At 37.8% G+C, this 23,771-nt stretch overlaps 1 protein-coding gene across 6 annotated transcripts in view; it reads right to left on the bottom strand.

The window, feature by feature from the left end:
• The window catches only part of CPO (carboxypeptidase O), a 60,163-nt gene extending 38,326 nt beyond the window's left edge, over positions 1-21,837 (bottom strand). For 2 of the 6 annotated variants that reach the window (XM_004764248.3, XM_004764249.3), the window contains exon 1: positions 15,484-15,659. Coding sequence is in view for 3 of the 6 variants with exons in the window: in XM_004764245.3 (XP_004764302.1) it covers positions 5,294-5,351 (58 nt within the window). In the remaining 3 variants the exon portion in view is untranslated. Of the gene's footprint in view, positions 1-5,293; positions 5,396-7,570; positions 7,719-15,483; positions 15,661-21,654 lie in introns of those variants that run through there. The other 4 variants (XM_004764245.3, XM_004764244.2, XM_004764246.3 and 1 more) reach the window with 4 other exon arrangements.
• Between the last annotated feature and the right edge of the window lie 1,934 nt (positions 21,838-23,771).

Here is a 23,771-nt window from a genome sequence, read left to right as displayed (position 1 = left end):
CAAAAACAGACACATAGATCAATGGAACAGAATAGAGGGCCCAGAGATAGACTCTCAACTCTATGGTCAACTAATCTTTGACAAAGCAGGAAAGAATGTCCAATGGAAAAAAGACCGCCTCTTCAATAAATGGTGTTGGGAAAATTGGACAGCCACATGCAGAAAAATGAAATTGGACCACTTCCTTACACCACACACGAAAATAGACTAAATGGATGAATGACCTTAATGTGAGAAAGGAATCCATCAAAATCCTTGAGGAGAACACAGGCAGCAACCTCTTCGACCTCAGCCGCAGCAACATCTTCCTAGGAACAACGCAAAAGGCAAGGGAAGCAAGGGCAAAAAATGAACGATTGGGATTTTATCAAGATCCAAAGCTTTTGCACAGCAAAGGAAACAGTTAACAAAACCAAAAGACAACTGACAGAAATGGGAGAAGATATTTGCAAACAACATATCAGATAAAGGACTAGTGTCCAAAATCTATAAAGAACTTAGCAAACTCAACACCCAAAGAACAAATAATCCAATCAAGAAATGGGCAGAGGACATGAACAGACATTTCTGCAAAGAAGATATCCAGATGGCCAACAGACACATGAAAAAGTGCTCCATATCACTCGGCATCAGGGAAATACAAATCAAAACCACAATGAGGTATCACCTCACACCAGTCAGAATGGCTAAAATTAACAAGTCAGGAAATGACAGGTGCTGGCGAGGATGCGGAGAAAGGGGAACCCTCCTACACTGTTGGTGGGAATGCAAGCTGGTGCAACCACTCTGGAAAACAACATGGAGGTTCCTCAAAATGTTGAAAATAGAACTGCCCTATGACCCAGCAATTGCACTACTGGGTATTTACCCTAAAGATACAAACGTAGTGATCCGAAGGGGCATGTGCACCCGAATGTTTATAGCAGCAATGTCCACAATAGCCAAACTATGGAAAGAACCTAGATGTCCATCAACAGATGAATGGATCAAGAAGATGTGGTATATATACACAATGGAATACTATGCAGCCATCAAAAGAAATGAAATCTTGCCATTTGCGACAACGTGGATGGAACTAGAGCATATCATGCTTAGCGAAATAAGTCAAGTGGAGAAAGACAACTATCATATGATCTCCCTGATTTGAGGAAGTGCTGTTTGTTTCTATTAGCATTTCCTTAACCCCCAGAAAGATGCCATATTGTTCTGATGGGAAGTCTTATAAAAGTTAAAGCAAATTACAGTTATCACTAAAGTTTATAGAGTGATTACTACATCCCAGATACTGTGCTTTAATGCATAAACAACCTTCATGTAGTAGTGATGTGGGAAACAGAGGCAAAGGAAAAATTACATTTCCTTACTGCTTAAGCCCATCCACAAGTCCTTGAAACAGTTAGAGTGACCTTCCTCTAGGAACTCAGTTGCCTCAGTGTTGACATTGTTACAGGCAAAAGGCAATCTTAGAATAACATTATCCCATTCCCTGGGATCCTGTGAGTCTACTTTATACATATAAAAATTCCTTTGGAAAATTCTTTATCTCTATCTCTCCCACCAAGATATATGGCCCACTGATAAACATTTAGAGTCTCATGACTGAGTTATTACTAAACAGTAATAAATGACTTTTTCCTAACAATAGCTAGTCCCTTCAGCGACCTGGAAATCTTGTTTCTAGATTCCATGTAGGCTTCTGCTGTCCCTAACCCCTCCTAACTTGAAAGTATATAATCAGACACCTATCACAACCCCAGTGCAGCTTTTTTCTGCTCGTGGACCCTGTTCCCATGCTTTAATAAAACCACTTTTTGGACTGGAGATGTCTTTCTTGATCATTTGCCCTGAACCCCAAAATCTACATCAGTAGGATCAACCATTGACCCCAATTACAGAAAAAGAAACTGAGTCAATCTGCATTGACCATGTTATCTAAAACCTACAATTAAAAAGCAGAATGTGGGGGGGGGGGCACCTGGGTGGCTCAGTGGGTTAAGCCTCTGCCTTCAGCTCAGGTCATGGTCCCAGGGTCCTGGGATCGAGGCCTGCATCAGGCTCTCTGCTCAGCAGGGAGCCTGCTTCCCCCTCTCTCTCTGCCTGCCTGTCTGCCCACTTGTGATTTCTCTCTCTCTTTCAAATAAATAATTAAAATCTTAAAAGAAAAAAAAAAAAAGCAGAATGTGGGGGCATTTGGGTGGCTTAGTCTGTTGAGCGTCAGACTCTTGGTTTCAGCTCAAGTCATGATCTCAGGGTCATGAGATTGAGCCCTGCATGCAGTACCAAGCTCAGTGGGTAGTCTGCTTGAAGACTATCTATCTCTGCCCCTTCCCCCACTTGTACATTTGTGCACTCTCTCTCTAAAATAAATATATAAATCTTTTAAAAAAGAATCAGAATGCACACTGGGACCAACATCACCAGCATCATCAGAAAGGCAGAATCTCCATCCCAGACTCTCTGTTTTAGTAAGACTCCCCAAATGAGTCCCATTTTGTTCCCTCTGTATTCATTTGTTTATTGTGGGACCTATTTGCTTCTGTTAACATTTCCTTAATACCCTAGAGGAATGTTATGTCACTACTGTTCTTGCTTTTCTCTCCACCTGGAGTGTTCTCCACAAACCAACCACTAGTAATCAAGATTTCCCTCATTCTCTTAGCAGCCCCTTGAGGCAGATCACCAAGTCTCTCTGAGCCTTCATTCCCCCCTCTAGAAAACCAGGATGAAAATACCTCTCTTGAGGGGTCACTAGAGCAGTTAAAATTAAATCAAAGGACCCTTGTAAATTGCATAGCACAGTAGTTCATTAACTTGGTTTCATTTTAGAATCACCTGGAGGATTTCCCCTGGCACTTCCCTTTCCAGAGCAATTACATTCGGATTTCTGATAATGGGGCCCAGGGAAGCAGCATTTTTACATTCCCACGGGTGATTCTAATGGGTAGTCAGGCTTGAGAATCTCTGGCACCAATTGCCTTGTACATAGTAGATGCCGAATAAAATTTAGCCTTGATTGTTTTTTGTTTTTTGAAAGACAGACAGAAAGTGGGAGCAGGTGGGGAAGAGCAGAAGGAGAGAGAGAATCAAACCAGGCACAGATCCTGCCACAGGGCTGGATCTCACAGCCCCAGTGACAACCTGAGCCAAAATCAAGAGTGGGATGCTTAATCTTGGCATTTCTTATACCCAGGCCCTTGCCAAAGAGCAAATCTCTCTGAACTGATCATACTTGATTTCCTCCCTGTCTTATCATAGGAGGTTCTATCTTCTATCTCTTCTGGGCTTTCTGAAGTCCTAGCCCTGAAATCATACCTTTTCTCTCAAATCTTTTTTTGGTGAGCGCAAGACCTAATCTCCTTCTTTTCTCAAATCCATTGGCAACCTGAAGTCTCCATTATAAAATCAACTTACTTGCCCCGCTCCGTTCATGGTAGTTTGCTACTATTTCATGTGTGTCAAATTGCGAGTCTCACAGGCCCCCAGCTTAATGCTGAGGACACTCTAAACTAGACACTGAAAAAGGATAATTTTTTTAAAAATGTAAAATCAAGAGTTTCATTTAAAATGAATGCACGTCAAAGATTTTATTTACTGCATGAATTAATGAGAGAGTCAATAAGAAGTTAGAACCTATTCAAAGGAAAAGTCTGACAAATATAAATTAGCAGCAGGAATGCTGAAATAAATTTACGAAAGATGCAAAATTTGTCACTTCTTTTCACTGACCACTATTCAATGGTATTTCTACAAACAAGAATCATTTGGATTGTTACTTACTTTTTATGATGAACAGAATCATAAACAATGAAACAATGAAAAACAGTAAAAACAAAAACAATGAAAAACCAGTAATCACAAATAGTGCTCTAGACAGTGTCTAGTTTTACCATTGTAGATGCCCCATAATCTTTGTGGTCCATTACATAGCTTTTCACAACTTTTCCTGACAATGCTCCATATTTTTATGGTCTATTCCTTTTGGGGGCAGTTAGAAAGGTTAGTTGAAGATCAGGAAGAAAAACTTCACTTAATGAGGAATTTGTGTGAGATTAATTCAGCTCATGGTGTCTTCATATTACTGCAGCCAAGGTAAAGCCCAAACCCAAACTTTATCTGGAGTAACCCAGACTTTTGAGATGTCTGTACAAATTTTACTATGAATAAGGAGTTCAAACTTGCAATATTTCTTAGAAAGTTGTTATCATCAAGCTGGCCAAGCTAGGAAAGAAAATTTTTTTAAATTGATAATGACAAAAAAAATTATGACCTGTTAGTCGTTAAAAATATATATGGATTTTAACACTGACTTGGGTGCCTAAACCATTTAGTTAACTTTATTCATTAGACATTATTAGTCTAATGTTAGTCACTGATCATTTTTGATGAATGTACAAGTATTTGGGGTATATTTCCTTAGGACTTATCAAAGTAGAATGAATAGGTTTGCAATGCTTTATGGAAAATTGAACTAAATTAGAAATTACAAGACTCCGTCTATAGTTTCCTAATTCACCTGCCTACAGCCTCTCATTCTCTCCTTGATCTGTTCTCTACTCTGATTCCAGAAGAAGCTTTTCAAATCCCAAATTTCTCTATATCTTTCCCTGACTTCACATTGCTTTAAGGAGTAAAACGATTACGTGTCATTTCCTCGGGCCATGCGGTTTGACCCCTCTGATGGCCCTACCCTAGTTTAGATAACCTTCCCCATCCCTTTCATACTCCATCCCATTCTTTTCTCAGGAACATCTTCCCTGCCCAGCTCCCACTCCTGACTGGGTTATCTCTTCCTATTATATGGTGTTCTATTAGCACTAATCAAGAGTCCTTTCTAGCACTAATTAAGGCCACAATTTCATACTTACTGATGTAATGATTTGTTTATTACAAATAAGGGCAGGGGACATATTTCCATTGTCTAGCATGGGGCCAAGCCCAGAAAGGGCACTCAATAATTAATGAATTAATAATTGTATAAAGGGTTACTGGTTTCTTCTTAGCCCCTATGGCTTATCTACTTATTTTGCTCATGTATTTCCTTTGAATTTTTCTTGTTTTACTTTCCTTTGTTGCTGGTTTTATAAGATCACATCATAGAAAAGGGAAGGAGGAGGCAGGTACTGAGCAGGTACCAGGACACTTGCAGAGTATTATGACATGATTTCATTTGAGCCTCATAACCTATGTAATAGGTATTATTTTCCAATTTTATAGAAATGAAACTGAGGCTTAGTGATATTATACAAGTGATACCACTAGAAAATGCTGGAGCTGAGTTGGAACCCAGGTTTACCCTTTATTGCTGGACTTGGCATCAAAGACCTTGCTTGGTTAGCAGGCTGGGAAGTCATCTTCTGCACCACCTTAACAAAGCTTTGGGCCTCAGTCTCCAGCTCTACAAAAAAAAAAAAAAAAAGCTAGAAGCCAACATTAATGTGCATTTCTTAATCACTAGTACTGTTATAAAGTTTCCATACCATGATCTGCTGTTCTCTCTGGTACAGCTGCAAGACTCCTTTGCCAATTATGATGTAGGGTAGATGACAAAACGGCCACAGATATGCCCCTTTGCTGATTTCACACACTTTGGCAGTGGCCTCCCACATGGACTCTGGGACCGACCTTGTGATTGTTTTAGCTCATTGAACAATAACAAATGTGATGCAGGCAGAGACACGTAAGGCACTTGTACATTGGGATTTACCCTCTGGCTGCACTTGGAACCCATCTGCCACACATGAACAAACCTTGATGAGACTTTTAGATGATGAGAGCAGGTGCCCCATCATGTCAGCCGACAGCTAGCCAACCCTTAGTGGCCAGACCACCTAACTGACCCCAGATGCCTGAATAAGCCAGCAGAGACCAGCAGGAGCAGCGGAGAGTCAGTCCAAGTTACCAACCCATGGACTCAGGCACTAAATAAATGGTTATCATTTTAAGGTGCTACATTTTGGAGATATATATATATATATATATATATGTAAAATTTCTTTACTTTTAATAGTAAGTTTGTATTATATGTTGGTCTTATCATTTTCCCATTCTAAGAGAAAGGTGTCATATTTCCTAGATTTATTCTGTTAAATGATACAAAATTTATAACTTAACAGACACATATCTCTTCTTCATAGGTGGGAGAAATAGACTCTTTTATTTTCTTCTGATTGTGATACAATTTAACCCACTAACTCATTTGGAACTTAATGAAATTTTAGTGATGAGGCATGGATTTAAATTATTTTCCTCCGCATTAATATTCAATTGTGACATCCTTTATCATTTAATAACTCCTTTCTCAACTGCTGTATTGCTTCTTGATCTTCAAGTATTAATTTCGTATAATGTATTAGTTATATTCCTTGGAATTGCTATGGCATTCTATGAACTAACTTTTCTTTTTGTAATTTAATACCATAATTTTATTACAATTTTATTATTCATCAATATAAAATATATTAGTAATATGCAACTTATAAAAGTTGTTTGTTTATAATAGTACAATTAATGAAGGCCCTTTATGTACGCAGAGTGCTGTTTCTCTTTGTTAATTTCCACGGCCTTTTTTCTTCCTTCTGTCTCCTTCACAATTCTGCTCCCATTAGAGTTATTTGTGTCATTCTCACCATTCTCCACCTGACTGTAAACTTCTTGAGACTGGGAAGAGTACATATTTTCCCTTTGTTGAGGGTTTTCCAAGAGAGGATGTCCAGAACCTATTTGTTAGAGTGATGTGACATTTCTTATCCAGGAGACATTTATTCTTAATGCAGTCTTTGAGAACCTGTGAGGGTTCCTCACTCATACAGTTCTGAAATCTGTACAAAGCTTGTCTTGTTGCTCTGACTTGTATTGCTTAAATAGAATATCTGTAAGCTAGAGAGGAAACTCTTGGATAGCTCAAAAAACAGTCATGTAAATTTAACTGATTGGGATATCAGTGGAAATAGATTATAATTATTAATACAGTAATTGGGTGCAAGACCCGGGGATAGACTTTAGGTCAATACTGGACAACATCCCCATATGCTAGGCCCAAGGCCTACAAGGATGACTCAGGTATGGTCCCTGCTTTCAAAGCCAATATAATAATACTGACCCAAGGCTAGGAGAGTTTCAAATATAATGACATGATTTTGCAAATCTCATGTCAACTACTTGAAAGAAAAGTTCTCTGTAAGAATTTAATGTCAAGATTGTCATTTAAAAATCAAGTTCCAATGTCTGTTTTCATTTCCCACTCACAAATCTGTTTTTCAAGTAGGAACTATTTGTTGTTTAAACTTTTTCCTCCTCCTTATCCTTGGTCGTGGGAGGTTCCTACTAGGTTGGGAGGAATGCACTGAGAAGCAGAATGTTAAGGCCAGGAGCACGTCTGGACCTGCCAAGGTCACATCCCAGCCCTGCTCCAGCTCTAATGATTCCCATGAACATACCACTCCCATGGTCTTGCCTCAGACCTTTCCCTGGCCTTGGCATGCACCACCTCTCAAATCCTGTCCAACCCAATCCTTATGGAGCATGTTTCAACAAGGCTCTTGCCAGCTCCTTCAACCCCTGCTACACCCACCTGAAAATCTTCTAATCACTCTGGACCATTTACACCATCCACCTCTTTTGCTTCTCTACCCTGGCATCTGAGAACGATGGGAGAAATCTCACAACTGCCATATTGTTGATGTTTATTCAGCCAGTATTTGTTGAGCATCTGCTATGCACTAAAAACAGTAGAAGAAATTATACTAGACTCAGAAAAGAATAAAACAGTGAATAAGAGAGCTTCTCCTCCTTCTTGAGGGGGGAAGCTCAACAACTACACAGTAGTGGGATAAGTAATTATCATATGGAAAGTCAGCACCTGTGGAAGCCCACAGGAATGTACCTAACCTAGAGACTTACGGGTTCAGGAAAGCTATCTCACTTAAAATTCATGGTCTTCAACTCCAGTGGGGCCCTTGGCACCACTCACCACTTATTTTATAGTTATCTAGTCAACCATAATTCCCCAAAAGGAGTAGATAAACCTTCATGGCTCTCCTCAAGACCCCCAGTCCACTCATCTCTCTTACTCATCTCTCAGCAGATGAGACAGCTCTTGACTACATTGAGGAAATCCAATCCATGTTTAAAAATCTATTTCCACAACAGCTCCTCCTCACTTCCCCTTTTGAATCTGTAGAAAAGGTGTCTTTTTTTGGATCCTATCTCTCCACCATTAGCCCCAATTCTAGGACCAGGGACCTTGACAAATTGGTTTATTTCCTCCCTCACTTATATTCTTTTATGTTCAAGCTCTTCCTCTTAATTACTCAAGCACAGCTAATGAACATATACAAGTCTCTATTATACAAAAAGTAAATTATAAATAAAAAATATTATGTAACCCAAATGCTCTCAGGTTTCATCAGCTTCCAGATTGAACTCAAATTGCACCAGATTTAAAAAAGAAAGTAGTTTACAAATGTTTTCCTGCACCTTGCCAAGTAGTCTAACCACAACCTCCACCTACCTCTGTCTCCAGTATGTGTGAGATCCCCAAAAGGGAGATCTTACATATATTCATGAGAAAGCTGTGTTTGTGGCTGCTGTCTTGTCAGAGACCTACCTCTCCTAGCCCTCTCCCTTCCCCTGTGTTGAGGTTCTATCATCCACTGCTGGAGAGCTATTGGCACTCTTGTCTCCAGCTCAGCAGCCTCTGAAGATTCCAGCTGAATCTGCAATATGTCTAATTGCTGGCCTCACCTCTGCTGAGCTAGGGTTCCATGCTGCTAGGGTGCAGAGTCCTGCTGACCATTCTGCCTGCCAATGTTTTCAATGTGGACACTAGCAGCAGTACATTGCATGGTGCCTGCACAACTGTGTGTGCAGACAGAAGAGAAGGTTATGGCTCCCAAACCTCTGCCCTAATGTTTTTTAAGAAGCCTAATGGCAAGCATGTCCCTAATAGACCTGAAGCTTTGTGCAACTTTGTACAACTCCTTGCACACTATTTTCTTTGTGAATGACAAACTCAGAACATAGCTGCTTAGAGTTCTCTTGACGTTAGTCCTATCAAATATTCTAGTCTCTGCTCTCACTTCTCCAATCAAACACCATTTGGGGAACGTACGATATACGTCTGAATCCCCATGGTGGATACAGCTCAAGATTTCTCAGGAGGACCCTAAGTCTCTCGTAAATCAGTGGGTGTCAATAAATGCCTGGGTGGGAGAAGGATGTCATGGGTCAATATAATTGCTGTAGAGAATGAGCCAGTTTTCCTTGACCCTATTGGGGTCCCTGGCTCAATCTGAATATGAAACTGACAAAAAGAAAGGTTAACAAAAGAAAACCATCCAAATTTCTTGCATACAAGTTTTATGTGACATGGAGCCTTCATAAGGAATGAGGACCTGAGGAAACAGTTGGATCTGAGTATTTTTATGCTTGGGTTGAAGAGTAGGCAGTCATGTAGAACTATGATAGGTCAGAGAGTTTGAAGAAAGTACAATAAACTGGGGAGAATTACTAAGACCTGTTTGTTAGGATTCTTCTTGGCAGAATATTCTAGTCTCTGTTTTTGCAGATAAGGATGTTCCCTCCCTCCAGATATAGAAAGGGCACCTTTCATATGGGATCTTATGACCTCTAGCAGGGCAGACCAGTGTTGGGGGAGGTCAGAGCAACCTTCCTGTTTCTACTGTTTTCTCAAACTTTTTTAGCCTAAAATATTCAATATTCCAAGAAGCCATAATTTAGAGTGCCGTTTCCAAAATCTTGTCACAGTCTTACACAAGTCATGGAATAGCCATGACTCTGCTACAAAAAATAAAACATCACTCCTTAACCCTGCACCCAGTTCTGGCTTCTGCTCTTTTCTTTCCTTCACACCCAAGCTCTGGAAAGAAATCAGTTGTAATCTTCACTTCCTCTATTTTTTTCAATTTAACATTATCTTCTTTTTAAACACAATTATATATTCACTTGGTTTAAATTTCAAAAAGAACAACAACAAAAAAAAGCTATCCCTGGCTACCAAATATCCCTCCCTAGAGGCAACCAGTTTCCTGTGTATCCTATCAGAGATATTTTATTAAACACAAGCAAAAACATATCTATTTCCACTTTTTTAAAAATAGCAATTGCATCCTGTATCTACATACTGTTCCTTTTTTTATTTTTTTGCTTAACACTGTATTTTAGGGATCATTTCAAATCAACAAATAAAGAATGTCCTGATTCTTTTTTGGAGGATGCTACAGAACTATTATTTTGAATAGTTATACCCTAGTATCCTTTAATTGCCAGACTGTGGTTGTTTTCAATTTATCATGACTTCAAGTAGAACAGGATTTAAAAAAAAAAAAAATGCAAGTTTCCACTGAGGCACCACGATATATTTTGTTAAAAAACAAAATTCAGTGGAATAAATTTTGAAGATCTTATTGGCTTTATTTAATGATTTATGAATCATGCATCTTCTAATCTAGCAGACAGAAAGAAGCTCCAAAAAGCTGTACAAAATGAAAGACTTTTATAGGCAGAAGGGAACAGGAATAAGGAAGTTATTCTAGACAAAAGTAGGTTGGTTATCACAAGGTTACTTTCCTTTAGGGGATAACTGGGGTCTGTCGGGCAGATTACCTCACTAGTGCTGACCAGGCAATTCCTGACTGGCTGGCTTAAGATTCCATTTGTGGGAGAGCCAAGACTGTAATTAAGTAAAGTCTTGGTTTGGTAACAAGGGGCTTAGCATAAGCAACTCTATGTTGGCTTATTATCTAGTTTTTCACAATCCCAAAGTGAAGTAGAAGATCATATAATTTCTAAGGGAAGTGAAAAATCAGGCTTGTAACTATTAAGCTTCTCATCCACAGAAAGGTTCCAAAGAGGTTAGGATTTGGAGATTAGCCAGTATTTTGGAGACTGTAGTCTTGGGCTGTGAATCCTAGTCCCCAAGGGAGGAGTCCTGGGGATCCTTACTACACATTGTGACAAAGAAAGATGTTTCAAGATGGTTGCCGAGAGAGTTTGATACATGGCCATACAGTCCATCTAGAAAACCTAAAGGTAAGTGTTGTGTGATTCGCTGCTTAGGAAACAAAGACAGCTACAGGGGAAGCTCCTCTTCTAAAGCTAGTCAAAGAATGTGTTTCCTCAGGGCAAGGACAGCATGGAAAGTCTCAAGTTATGTTCACCAGGAACACCTGGAAGCAAAAGTCACAGCCAAACTGAAGCCAAGGTGCTAAGCACTGAGGAAAGTGTTAAAGACCCATTGCAATAGAGATGGATCTAACTTCATGGAGGATAAGTCAGGTGAGAGATTCCCTGATAATGAGGGAGACAGACACAGGTCTCCAAGAATCCATGAAAGATCTCAAGAAAGAGCTGAGTTAAAAAAAAAAAAAAAAAAATCCCCTACAGCCAGAAATTGGTGTTGGTAAAGTGAGGCATTTCTGCTTCCTCACTCTTCCCTCTTCCCACTGACTCCACCTGGCAGGGGTCTAAAAGCAGATTACAAAGACAGGAGGAAGGGCAGAAGCACAGGGCAGGTAAGAGAAAGCCAATGATGTCCCCTCTTCCACTACTGGTATCCAGCTTGCAGTAAACTGCACCCGAGAAAGGGGAAATTTCAATGAAATTTTAAGTATTTATTATTAATTTGGACTAAATGTTTGAATTGCTGACTGTAAATAAGACATTTTTATTAACTGAAAATGATCACAAAAGTCATAGGTTTATACCAATTTTCACTGAGGGAGTTCCACAAATAAATCTGAAGTGACAGCGGGTGACTGCCACTTCCTATAAGGATGTAAAAAGTCACGAGAAACTGTTGCTTTTATTCTAGCAGCAAGAGCACTCCAGAGAAGTTACTAAATCATAGCTGTGGGCGTTTTTGTCTTCATCTGTCAGAGAGATAAGAACCCCAAGATATCTAAATGAACTACATTCCATAAAGTGACCAGACGTTCTTAAGGGGGAAAAGACCCATGGTCACCTTTATCCCTGGCAGAGTGGAAAATCTGGTATAGTATCTGATAGGGTGAAGGAAAAAAAAAAAAAAAGACAAAATTGAAATGTACTTTTATTGGCCTACAAGGGATGTTCTGAGACCAATTTCTAATGAGTGGTCTTCTTCCCCTTATATCTAACAATTTTCTGCACACTATCTGGGTGTCCTACAATTCAACTCAATTCTCATACTCTCTACCTGGAGATGGGATCAGATTCTACGGGTTAAGTATTTAATCCTAAAAGACTGCCTCCTCTGCCACTTCAGATGCCAATTGCAAGCCCAGGTGACCACCTGTGCTTCTGACTGAGAGGCTGTAGATTGGAGACCTTGTTATCAGTACGACTATTTGTGCTGTGTGGGAGATCCTGGTCCTTGGATTCCCATGAGAAGATTTACAGGAGGATCCACTCTCAGACTAAAGATAGCCAGAAGGAAAGTAGCAAGCCCAAAGCAGTTTATTATAGCAGAAGTACACTCTCATGGTGGGGGAGGGGCTCAAGGTGGGGAGAAGCAGGTTTCATGAGATGGAACAAGCCCTAGATTGTTTTGGGATTGGATATGTGCGGCAGCTTTCTGGGCTGGGAAGTGCTGGGACTCCTAGTGGGGTGGTCTCTAAAGGAGGCTGCTTCCAATCATTTCGGGAACTCCTCCTACAGGTTGGGTGGGGAGTTTTTGACCCTACAAGGTTTGTACCTGAATAGTCCTGGCAGTCTTTCTCCATGGGGTCTGTACCCACAATGCAAATGTATTATAATAAGTCTGTGCATACCCTGGGGCAGAGAGGGAAGAGGAGAGTGCATGCTCTGCACCTGCACTTGTGGCTCTTGATCTGTCATCCTCAAAGTCTTGGAAGCTGCAATGTCAAGATGTTGTGCTCCTGTCTCAATAACTCCCTCCTCAGGTTCAGCTAATTTGCTAGATAGAGCAGCTCATGGAACTCAGGGGAACATTTTAATTACTAGATTACCATAAGGATACAAAAGGATGTAGCTCAGGAACAACCAGATGGAAGCAATGCCTAGGGCAAGGTGTGGGAAAAAGGCACAGAGCTTACATGCCCTCTCCAGATGTGCCACCTTTCCACATCGTCACATGTTTACCAACCCAGAAGTTCTCTGAACACTGTCCTTTCGGGTTTTTGTGGAGGTTTCATACATGTATACTGGCACAGCAGATTTGAACCCCACGGTTCCCCAGTCACAGAGCAAGTGTGTATTCAACAGCTCTTTCCCACAGTCCTTCACTAAGTTCATGGGGCTAGTACTCAGAAGACTAGAGGCATGGCACGAGAACTGAGAGAATTCACCTCTGAGTATCTGCAAGGAGGAATGAGGAGCAGCAGAAATGGTACGTTGAGATAATTATTTATTGTCTAAAACAAAAATAAGAGCAATGTATACTTTGATTTATAGCATTTGTATAAGTAAATCTTATAACCACAAGAACACAAAGGATTGAGGGAGGGGATAAGCTTCTTTATACCATCGTAGGATTCTTTCCACTGTGTGATATGATTACATATTTTTTGAAGATACACTATATTTCGTTAAAGATGCATGTGTTAATATCTAGAGCAAACACTAAAAAAAGTACAGCTAAAAAGTCAGTCGAGGAGGTATGTATAAGTAAAAAACCTTATTCAATTTACCCAAGAGAAGTCATCAAAAAATGACAGAAAAACAAAGAGTAAATGGAACTATCAGAACAAATAGCAGTATGATAGACTCAGATCCAACCATACCAAATATTATATTAATTTTAAATTAACTAAATACTCCTACTAAAAAACAGATTGTCAGACTGGATTAAAAATACAAGACATAACTATGCTGTTTGCAAGAAACCCACTTTAATAACTTTTTAAAAAAAAATTTCCTTAAGTAATCTCTACACCCAACATGGGGCTCAAACTCACAACCCAGAGATCAACAGTTGCCTACTTTACCAACTGAGCCAGCCAGGTGCCATGCAAGAAACCTACTTTAAGTACAAAGACACAGATAGGTGAAAAGTAAATGTGTGCTGTAAGACAAAATATGCAACACCATCTCTAAGATGGGTTGTGCAGCTATAATAATACAAAGTCAATGTCAAAATCAAGGTTATTACCAGGGTTTAAAAGAGACAATACTTAGTAATTTTAAAAAGTTGAGTCATCAAGGAAACATGGTAATCATCTAAATATTTGTGCTCCTAATAAAAACATCTCAAAATGCACGGACAAAAATCCAAGAGAAGGAAAGGCAAAATATGTAAATTTACCTTTTTTTTAAAAAGGTAGAAAAGGGGAGCCTGGGTGGCTCAGTGGGTTAAGCCTCTGCCTTCCGCTCAGGTCATGATCTCAGGGTCCTGGGATCAAGCCTCGCATTGAGTTTTCTACTCAGCAGGGAACCTGCTCCCTCCCCCACCTCCTGGCTGCCTCTCTGCCTACTTGTGATCTCTGTCAAATAAATAAAAGTTAAAAATCTTTAAAAAATACATAATAAAAAATGAAAAGGTAGAAATAGGAAATTTTAAAATCCAATGGATAAAACAAATAGACAAAATCAGTAATGATACAGAAAGTGTGAAAACTGCCATCAGTCCCAAAGCTAGTTGATATTTTAGAACAATACCCAATAGTTGCAATATTCTTTTCAAATGCACATGGAGCATTCACCAAGGTAGACATACAGAGTATGCTCTCTGACCACTATAATATTAAATTAGAAATTGATCATAATAAGACATCTAGAAAATCTTCAAATATTTGGAAAGTTAGCTACACACATCTAAATAACCCATGGGTCAAAGAAGAAATCACAAGAGAAATTAGAAAGTACTTGAAAATGCATGGTAATGAAAATACCACATATTAAAATTTGTGAGGTACATTAAAGCAATCTTAGAAGGCAATTTGTTACATTAAATGCCTTTATTAGAAAATAAAAATGATATAAGAATTGATTATCTAAGTTTCCTCATAAGGAACTAACAAAAGAAGAGAAAATTAAACCCAAAATAAGTACAATAAAGGTAATATATTAAAGCAGAAATTAATGATATAAAAAAGACAAAATTGAGCAAATAAATGAAGTCAGAAGTTATCATTAAAAATTAATAACATTGTAAAAGATTTTGTACCTAAAATGGTAAAAAAAAAATTAATAACATTGATAAGCCCCTAGCAAAATAAACACCATACACACGCACACAAACACACACACACACAGAGAAACAGAGAGAAAGAACAATAAATTAAGTGAAAAAGGCAGGGGGGTTTTTTTGTTGTTTTTTTTTTTCTTTTTACTAATCTACACCCAAATGATAATGAAGGGGTACTATAAGTAATTTATGCCAATTTTCAAGAAATACAAAATATACTGAATTGTCAAGAACTGTAAAGATATCAGTATATTTGCAAGCTAAACTAGCCTGCCAGTTTTGTGTGTGCCAGCAGAAGACACAAAACTCCTGGATCAGAGACAAAGGATTTTATTACTCACAGCAAGTCTCATGAGCTTCATGTTTGAGCAGATTCTCCCTCGATCCTAAGTTCCATCAGGAGACATAGTAATTCTCGAGGATGCTGCACACATAGTTGTTTTGTGTCATGGCTGAGGAACCCTGACGTTGAAAAACTCCAGTCTTTGAAAAGGAACTGCAAGCAAACCCACCTGACATTTGCCCCAGAGAAAGACATTATCTTTATTATACCAGACAACCAACAAACCCGCCCTCTATTCCAGACAGAGAAATCATTTCTATTTTCCAAGGTGACTTGCCATACAAATATCTTCAAAAGACAGTCTGGGACAAATGCTGTCAGTGCTTCAGCTCACAAAACATACAGAAATTTGACAAATCCATGGAGAATTATCTCCCAACACTAGATGAACTTGGAAAAATTCCTTGAAAATTACAACTTGCAAAAACTGATACAAAAAGACATACAATATTAAATAACTCTATATCTAATAAATAGAAGTTACAATCGAAATGTTTCCACAAAGAAATTCCAAGTTTTATCAGTTTTTCTATTGAAGATTTTAAGAGGGAAACTCTTTCAGAAAATAGAAGTTAGCACTTTATGATGCTAACATAACCCCAACAGTATTTGATAAAAATGTTTTTTTTTTTAAGTTACAGACCAATATCTTGCATGAATATAGATTTGGATAAACTTAAGAAAATATTAGCAGATTCAATCTAGCAATACATAAAAACATGCCAAAGTGGATTTTATTCCAGGAATATAAAGTTAGTTTATTATTTGAAAAATCAATGATTGATACTAACAGAAAAAAAGAATAAAAAACACAATTATCTTAATATATACAAAAAGCATTTGACAAAATCCAATGCCTATTTAAAATAGAAATTCTCAACAAAGGAATAAAATGAACTTTTTCAATGTGACAAAGGTTATATATGGAAAACCTATAGGTAATATCATATATCATGAAACCACAAACACCTTTTTTTCCTCTGATCCAGAACAAGGCAAGGGTGTATACTGTTACCACTTCTATTAAACATTGTATTGAAGTCTAGTCTAGAGCAATAAGAAAACAAAGGAAATAAAAAGCATAAATATTGAAGAGGAAAAAATAAAATCGTCACTATTTATAAGCATGACTTACAGCTACAACACTCTTTGAAATTTGCCAAAAACTGCTAGAACTAGAGTTAGCATGATACACAATTTGCAAATCCATCATATTTCTACATTCTAGCCATAAACAATTGGAAAATTACATTAAATTTAAAATGTTATTTGTAATATTATCTTAAAAATCAAGTCTCTGAAAATTAAGCTAGTGAAAGATATGCAAGACTACACATAGTAAACTACAAAAGATTGCTGAGAGAAATTAAAGAAAATACAAAGGGAGAGAAACATATGATACAAACGTTAGGTATCAGGAGGGCATGTACTACATGGAGCACTGGGTGTGGTGCATAAACAATGAATCTTGGAACACTGAAAATATTAAGAATATAAACAATAAAATGGGAGAAAATATTTTTTAAAAAAGAAAACAGCATGATATTCATCATTTTTTATGAACTTTTACATTTTACTTCCACTATAGTTAACATACAGTGTTACATCAGTTTCAGGTGTGCAATATAGAGATTCAGCAATTCTACACATTACTCAGCGCTCATCATGGTAAGTGTGCTCTTTAATCCCCATCACCTATTTCACCCATCCCTCACCCACCTCCCCTCTGGTAACCATCAGTTTGTTTTCTGTAGTTAAGAGTCTGTTTCTTGGTTTCTCTGTGTCCCTCTCTCTCCCTCTCTTTCTTCATTTTTTCATTTGTTTTGTTTCTTAAATTCCATATATGATCGGAATCGCATGGTATTTGTCTTTCTCGGACTGACTTATTTGGCTTAGCATTGTACTGTCTGGCTCCATCCATGTTGTTGCAAATGGCAATATTTTATACTTTTTATGACTGAATAATATTCACTTGTATATATATACCATTTCTTTATCCATTCAGCTATCAATGGATACTTGAGCTGTTTCCATAATGTGACTATTGTAAATAATGCTGCTATAAGCATTTGTATTTTTGTAGTTTGGGGGTAAATACTCAGTCATATGATAGCTGGATCATAGGGTAGTCTTATTTTTAACTTTCTGAGGAACTTCCATAAGTGTATTTCACAGTGTCTGCACCAGTTTGTATTCTCACCAATACTGCACAAGAATTACTTTATCTCCACATTGTCACCAACACTTGTTTCTTGTGTTTTTGATTTCAGCCATTCTGAAATGTGTGAGATGATATCTCATTGTAGTTTTGATTTGCACTTTCCTGATGATTAGTGATGTTGAGCATCTTTCCATGTGTCTATTGGCAATCTGGATATCTTCTTTGGAGAAATGTCATGGACAGAAGACATAGACAGACATCTCTGTCCATGTCTTCTGCCATTTTTTAATTAAGTTATTTGCTTTTGAGGTATTGACCTATATCAATTCTCTATATATTTTGGATACTAACCCTTTATTGGATGTGTCACTTGCAAATATCTTCTCCCATTCAGTAAGTTGCCTTTTAGTTTTATTGATTGTTTCCTTAGCGGTGCAGAAGTTTTTGTTTTGTTGTAGTCCCAATAGTTTATTTTTGCTTTTATTTCCCTTGCCTCTAGACATATCTAGAAAAATATTTTACAGTGGTTGTCAAAGAAATTACTGTCTGTACTCTCTTCTACAAGTTGTATGGTTTCCAGTCTCACATTTAGGTGTTTAATTATGGTACTCATTATTGGAAGATTCAATGTAGTTCTCCCCAAAATTATCTATAGGTTTGAGACATTCAAACAAATTCAGCAATGTTTTGAAGAAATTCAAGCTGATCCTAAATTTTTCTGAAAATGCTAATGATCAAGAAGAGCCAAAACAATTTTGAAAATGAACAAATTTGACAGTATGGAAGACTTACACTACCCAATATCAGAAGTTACTATAAAGACATAGTTACTAAGACAGTTTGATGTTACCATAAAGAGAGACAAATAGGTCAATGAAAGAGAATATAGCATAGAGACATTTACCCATACAATTGATTTTTGACTAAGGCACCAAGTCAATTTAATGGGAGAAAGAAATGTCTTTCTAACAAATAGTGGGAAAAAAATTGAATATCCATATGGAAAATAAAACAAAAATACCCATGCAATGGTGCTATAATGGTGCTAGTTGCTATGGTGCACTCTCCAGATTCCCTCTTCAGACTTGTTTCTCTGCCACTGAAGTGTTGGCTGCTGATGGCTCACAGCTGAGTCCCTTTCTCTCCAGAAATTGTTCTGTCAACCAATGTTGCAACCTCTCTTTGGTGAGAGCTGGAATCCAATAACTGGCTCATGTAGAGAGAGATGCAAAGGCCCAGCCCTCTTGCATCATTTGTAATAATGTTGAAGAGCCATCCTAAATCCCGAGAGCCTCTTTTGCATAACTGCTTAATTTCTCTCTCTGCCCAATCATGTTTCCTTCACCCGTCAGAAGTATTTTTCCTGTGAGTGCTCCCCAATAAAGCTCCGGGATGTAAATGTGTTTCATGGAAAACTCAATACGTGTCTGGCAAACTTGACCTTACTAACTCTATACCAAAAGAAATATTTTTTTTAAAGATTTTTTTGATTTATTTGACAGAGAGAGAGATCAGGAGTAGGCAGAGAGGCAGGCAGGGAGAGAGAGAGGAAGGGAAGCAGGCTCCCCACCAAGCAGAGAGCCCGATGCAGGGCTCGATCCCAGTACCCTGGGATCATGACCTGAGCCAAAGGCAGAGGCTTTAACCCACTGAGCCACCCAAGCACCATCAAAAGGAATAATCTGAGTTGGATTATAGAGCTAAGTGTAAAAGCTCAAACTTAGCTTATAGAACTTCTAGAAGAAATCCTGGGAGAATATCCTCATGACTTGGGGGTAATCAAAGATTTCTTAGGACACAAAATGCACTATACAGAAAAGGGAAACATCAATAAACTGTATGTTTAGAAATGCTTGCTAATCAAAAATACCATCAAGAAAATGAAAAGGAAGTAACACATTGGGGAAAAAAAATACAATATCTAAATAATAGTTTGTATCCAGAAATATAAAAAAAGTCTTTATAAATCAACAATATAAAGACAAATGACCTGATAAAAATGGACAAAAGACTTAAAAAGAAATTTATGAAAGGCACATGTAAAGATGTTTTGCATCATTGCCATCACGGAAATGCAAATTAAAGCCACAGTGCGATATTGTTTACAACCTTCAAATGGATAAAATTTTAAAAGACTGACCACATAAGGCAAGGATGGGGACCACCTGCAACTCTCATACATTGTTGGTGGAGTGTAAAATTATACAGAAACTCCAAAAAACTTTTTTAGTTTCTTATAAAGTTAAATATACATCTACTCCATGACTCAACATTTCTACTAGATAAGAAATGAAAGTTTATATCCACAAAAAGACTTGTACAGTAGTGTTCCTAACAGACTTACTCATGATTGCCAAACCTGGAAACAGCCACATGTCCATCAATGGAAGAACAGGTAAACAACCTCTGTTATGTTCATTCACTGAAATACCACTTGTCGAAAAACAAACAACAACAGAAACTACCAATACACACATCAATATGGACAAGTTTCAAAAACATGTTGAATGAGAAACTCCAGACACAAAATAATCATAGTGACTGATTCCATTTATATGGAGTCCAAGAAGAGAAAAATAAATCTATGGTGATAGAAAACAGAAAATAATTGCCTCTAATTGTAAAGGAGCATGATGAAATTTCAGCTGTGGTTAAAATATTCTAAAGTATTTTTACTTGAAGAGCTTTAAAAGGAGTCCAGGAAATTTGGGTTCTCCAAATAAAAGACACTGCAGTTTTGGAAAAAAAAAAGAAAAACTTCACAAGTTTACCAAGATTAAATTCAGTCTTTTTTGGGGTGGGATAAACAGTAATTTCTTCATACAATTATTCTATCTTCAAAGTATCACGTATCTGCCAAATTCAGGATTGCAAAAATTAGGGATAACTTTTTCCTAAAGGGTAAGCAACTTAATACGAAAGACTCAAGACTTTATTTATTGTGGAGATTAGTGCTAATCAGTATATTCCCTTACTGTTTTGTTATGGTTTTATTTATCTCAAGAGGCAAAGGGCTTGTTGTTTGTTTGTTTGTTTTTCACTAGTATATGATATATTAGTCATTTGGCAACAAGACAAGGGATCACTTTTGCTTTCTCAAAATTAAAGACCTCATCCCAACCCCACAGATTTTTGGGAAGAATGATCAAGGTTGTTCTTTGTTATATCACATTGTCTTACTCCTGTAAGTAAAAGCCCTCCCTTACAATTGCTAAGAGATCATGAAGTGTCAATGGTTAATATTTGAATACAGTACTCTTATTTATAGCTTCCTTTTGTGGTTTTCTACCAGAAACATTACAATCCCCCACTAAGGTGTATTTGGAGTTCTGTAGGAGCACATTTTGGTTGTCATGGTGACAGTGTAGCACTACCAGAATTTCATAGCTAGGGACCAGACTAAATATTCTATAATGTACAACATACAGGAGAGTCCTATACAGTAAAGTATTGCTCCAACCAATGTCAGTAGTACCTCTCTTAGTCTGCTTGGGCTGTCATAACAAAATACCAAAGAGTAAGTGGCTTAAACAACAGGGATTTATTTTTTTATAGTTCTAGAAGTTGCATGTCTGAAATCCGTGTGGTTTGGTTCTGGTGAGAGTTCTCTTCCTGGCTTGCAGATGGCTGCCTTCTTGCAGTAAAGAGAGAGATAAAGAGGTGTAGAGGGGTCAGGGGAGGGGCAGGTGGGAAAGAGAGAGAGAGATAAAGGGAGTGGGTGGAGGAAAGACAGAGAGAGAAAAGCTCTCTGGTGTCTCTTCTTATAAGGACACTAATTCTATCAGATTAGGGTCTACCCTATGATGTCATTTAACCTTAAATTACTTGCTTACTACAGACACAATGACATTGGTAGTTAGGGTTTCAACATATGCCTTTCGAGGGACACAGTACAGTGTATACCACACCCCTACTGAGAACAGTAAATATGAGTCTGTTCCAGCTTAAGGTTATATACCAAAACATGAAAATTAACATTATTGCTTCAGGTTAAAATGAAAATTGTACCTTCAGGATAAATTTAAACTCCCAGTCACGGCGTATAGGGTCTTCATATCCTGGCCTTAAACCATCTTTCCAAAGACTTACTTCCATCCATTTCCCTCAATTACTCACTGTTTCCCAAATCCCCTTCTTATTTCCACACTCCTGCCCTTGTCTCATTATTCTCTCACCCTAGAATGTTCTTCTCCTTTCAGTCTGCCTAGGAAGTGCCTACTCATCTTTGAAAGGCCTAACTCACATGACTTCCTCCTTGTGACTTTTTTTTTTTAATTTTTAAATTTCTTTTCAGCATAACAGTATTCATTGTTTTTGCACCACACCCAGTGCTCCATGCAATCCGTGCCCTCTATAATACCCACCACCTGGTTCCCCCAACCTCCCCCCACCACTTCAAAACCCTCAGATTGTTTTTCAGAGTCCATAATCTCTCATGGTTCACCTCCGCTTCCAATTTCCCCCAACTCCCTTCTCCTCTCTAACTCCCCTTGTCCTCCATGCTATTTGTTATATTCCAAAATAAGTGAAACCATATGATAATTGACTCTCTCTGCTTGACTTATTTCACTCAGCATAATCTCTTCCAGTCCCATCCATGTTGCTACAAAAGTTGGGTATTTGTCCTTTCTGATGGAGGCATAATACTCCATAGTGTATATGGACCACATCTTCCTTATCCATTCGTCCGTTGAAGGGCATCTTGGTTTTTTCCACAGTTTGATGACCGTGGCCATCGCTGCTATAAACATTGGGGTACAGATGGCCCTTCTTTTCACGACATCTGTATCTTTGGGGTAAATACCCACTAGTGCAATTGCAGGGTCGTAGGGAAACTCTATTTTTAATTTCTTGCGGAATCTCCACACTGTTCTCCAAAGTGGCTGCACCAACTTGTAACTTTTTCTTACCACATCACTACTGTCAGAATTAATTAATTTATTCTTTGGATTGTACTGAAATTAATTATAGCTTGTCTCTTTTGACAGTTGACCTTTGTATCTCCAGCATCTTAGAGGACAGGCATGTGTTCACCCAAAAGTTCCCAGGTTGCCTTAAAATTTACTTGATGTTCATTGTGACATCATTTATTTTTATCTACTTTCAACTTTGCCATTTATTTCTTTTTTCCCCCCTTGACTTCTTGTTACTGAAAATTATGATTTAGCACGAAAACCACCCTAATGACTTCCTTTATTCTCCCCTCCATTCTCCTGATTATTATATCACAACTTTTTATAAAGTGAATAGTCCTTATTTATAATAACAATGCCTGTATAGTAATGAATAATTATTATATCTCATTTCTTATTTTTTTCTTACATATTCTGATTATCAAATAAATCTACTATCTGATTCATACTTGCTCCTTGTCTTGGACAAGATACATCATGTATTGTCCTCACTACCAAAATTTCAATATTGCTGGCAAATCTTCTCTCAATACAGTAGTGTCCCCTTATCTGCAGGTTCACTTTCTACCATTTTAGTTACCCAGGGGCAACTGCATTCTGGAAGCAGATGATTCTCCTTCTGACACATCATCAGAAGGTCAATAGTAGCCTAACACTATGTCACAATGCCTTTGTCATTCACTTTACTTCATCTCCTCACGTAGGTATTTTATCAACTCACAGCATCATAAGAAGGGTAAGTGCAGTACAGTAAGATATTTTGAGAGAGAAAAATCACATTTACATAACTTTTATTACAGTGTGCTGGTATAATTGTTCTATTTCATTATCAGTTATTATTATTATTAATCTCTTACTGTACCTAATTTATAAATTAAATTTCATCAGAGGTATGTATGTATGTATGTATGTATAAAAAAAAAATCATTGTATATACAGGGTTTGTAGTATCCACAGTTTCAGGCATCCTCTGTGAGTCTTGGAAGGTATCACCCACGGATAAGAGGGACTATATAAATCTTGACTCTCAAAATCACCAATAATGCCTTTGTTTATGGGTGAAATTTCCAATCACATATAGGTGAATCAAAGAAGATGAATCTCTTGCTTACTAAGCAATCAAGAGCTATTTCTTACAAATCATAATCTGTCTGTACAAAGCAAAACTTGATATCATAAAGGTTTTAGGAACCATGGTGTTCAAGGATTGGC

Source organism: Mustela putorius, unplaced genomic scaffold (genome assembly GCF_011764305.1).
Source record: "Mustela putorius furo isolate JIRA1106 unplaced genomic scaffold, ASM1176430v1.1 tig00000275_pilon_pilon_pilon, whole genome shotgun sequence".
Classification (NCBI taxonomy): Eukaryota; Metazoa; Chordata; class Mammalia; order Carnivora; family Mustelidae; genus Mustela; species Mustela putorius.
The sequence above is the reverse complement of the archived record's forward strand: the minus strand, read 5'-3'. Positions and strand labels throughout refer to the sequence as shown.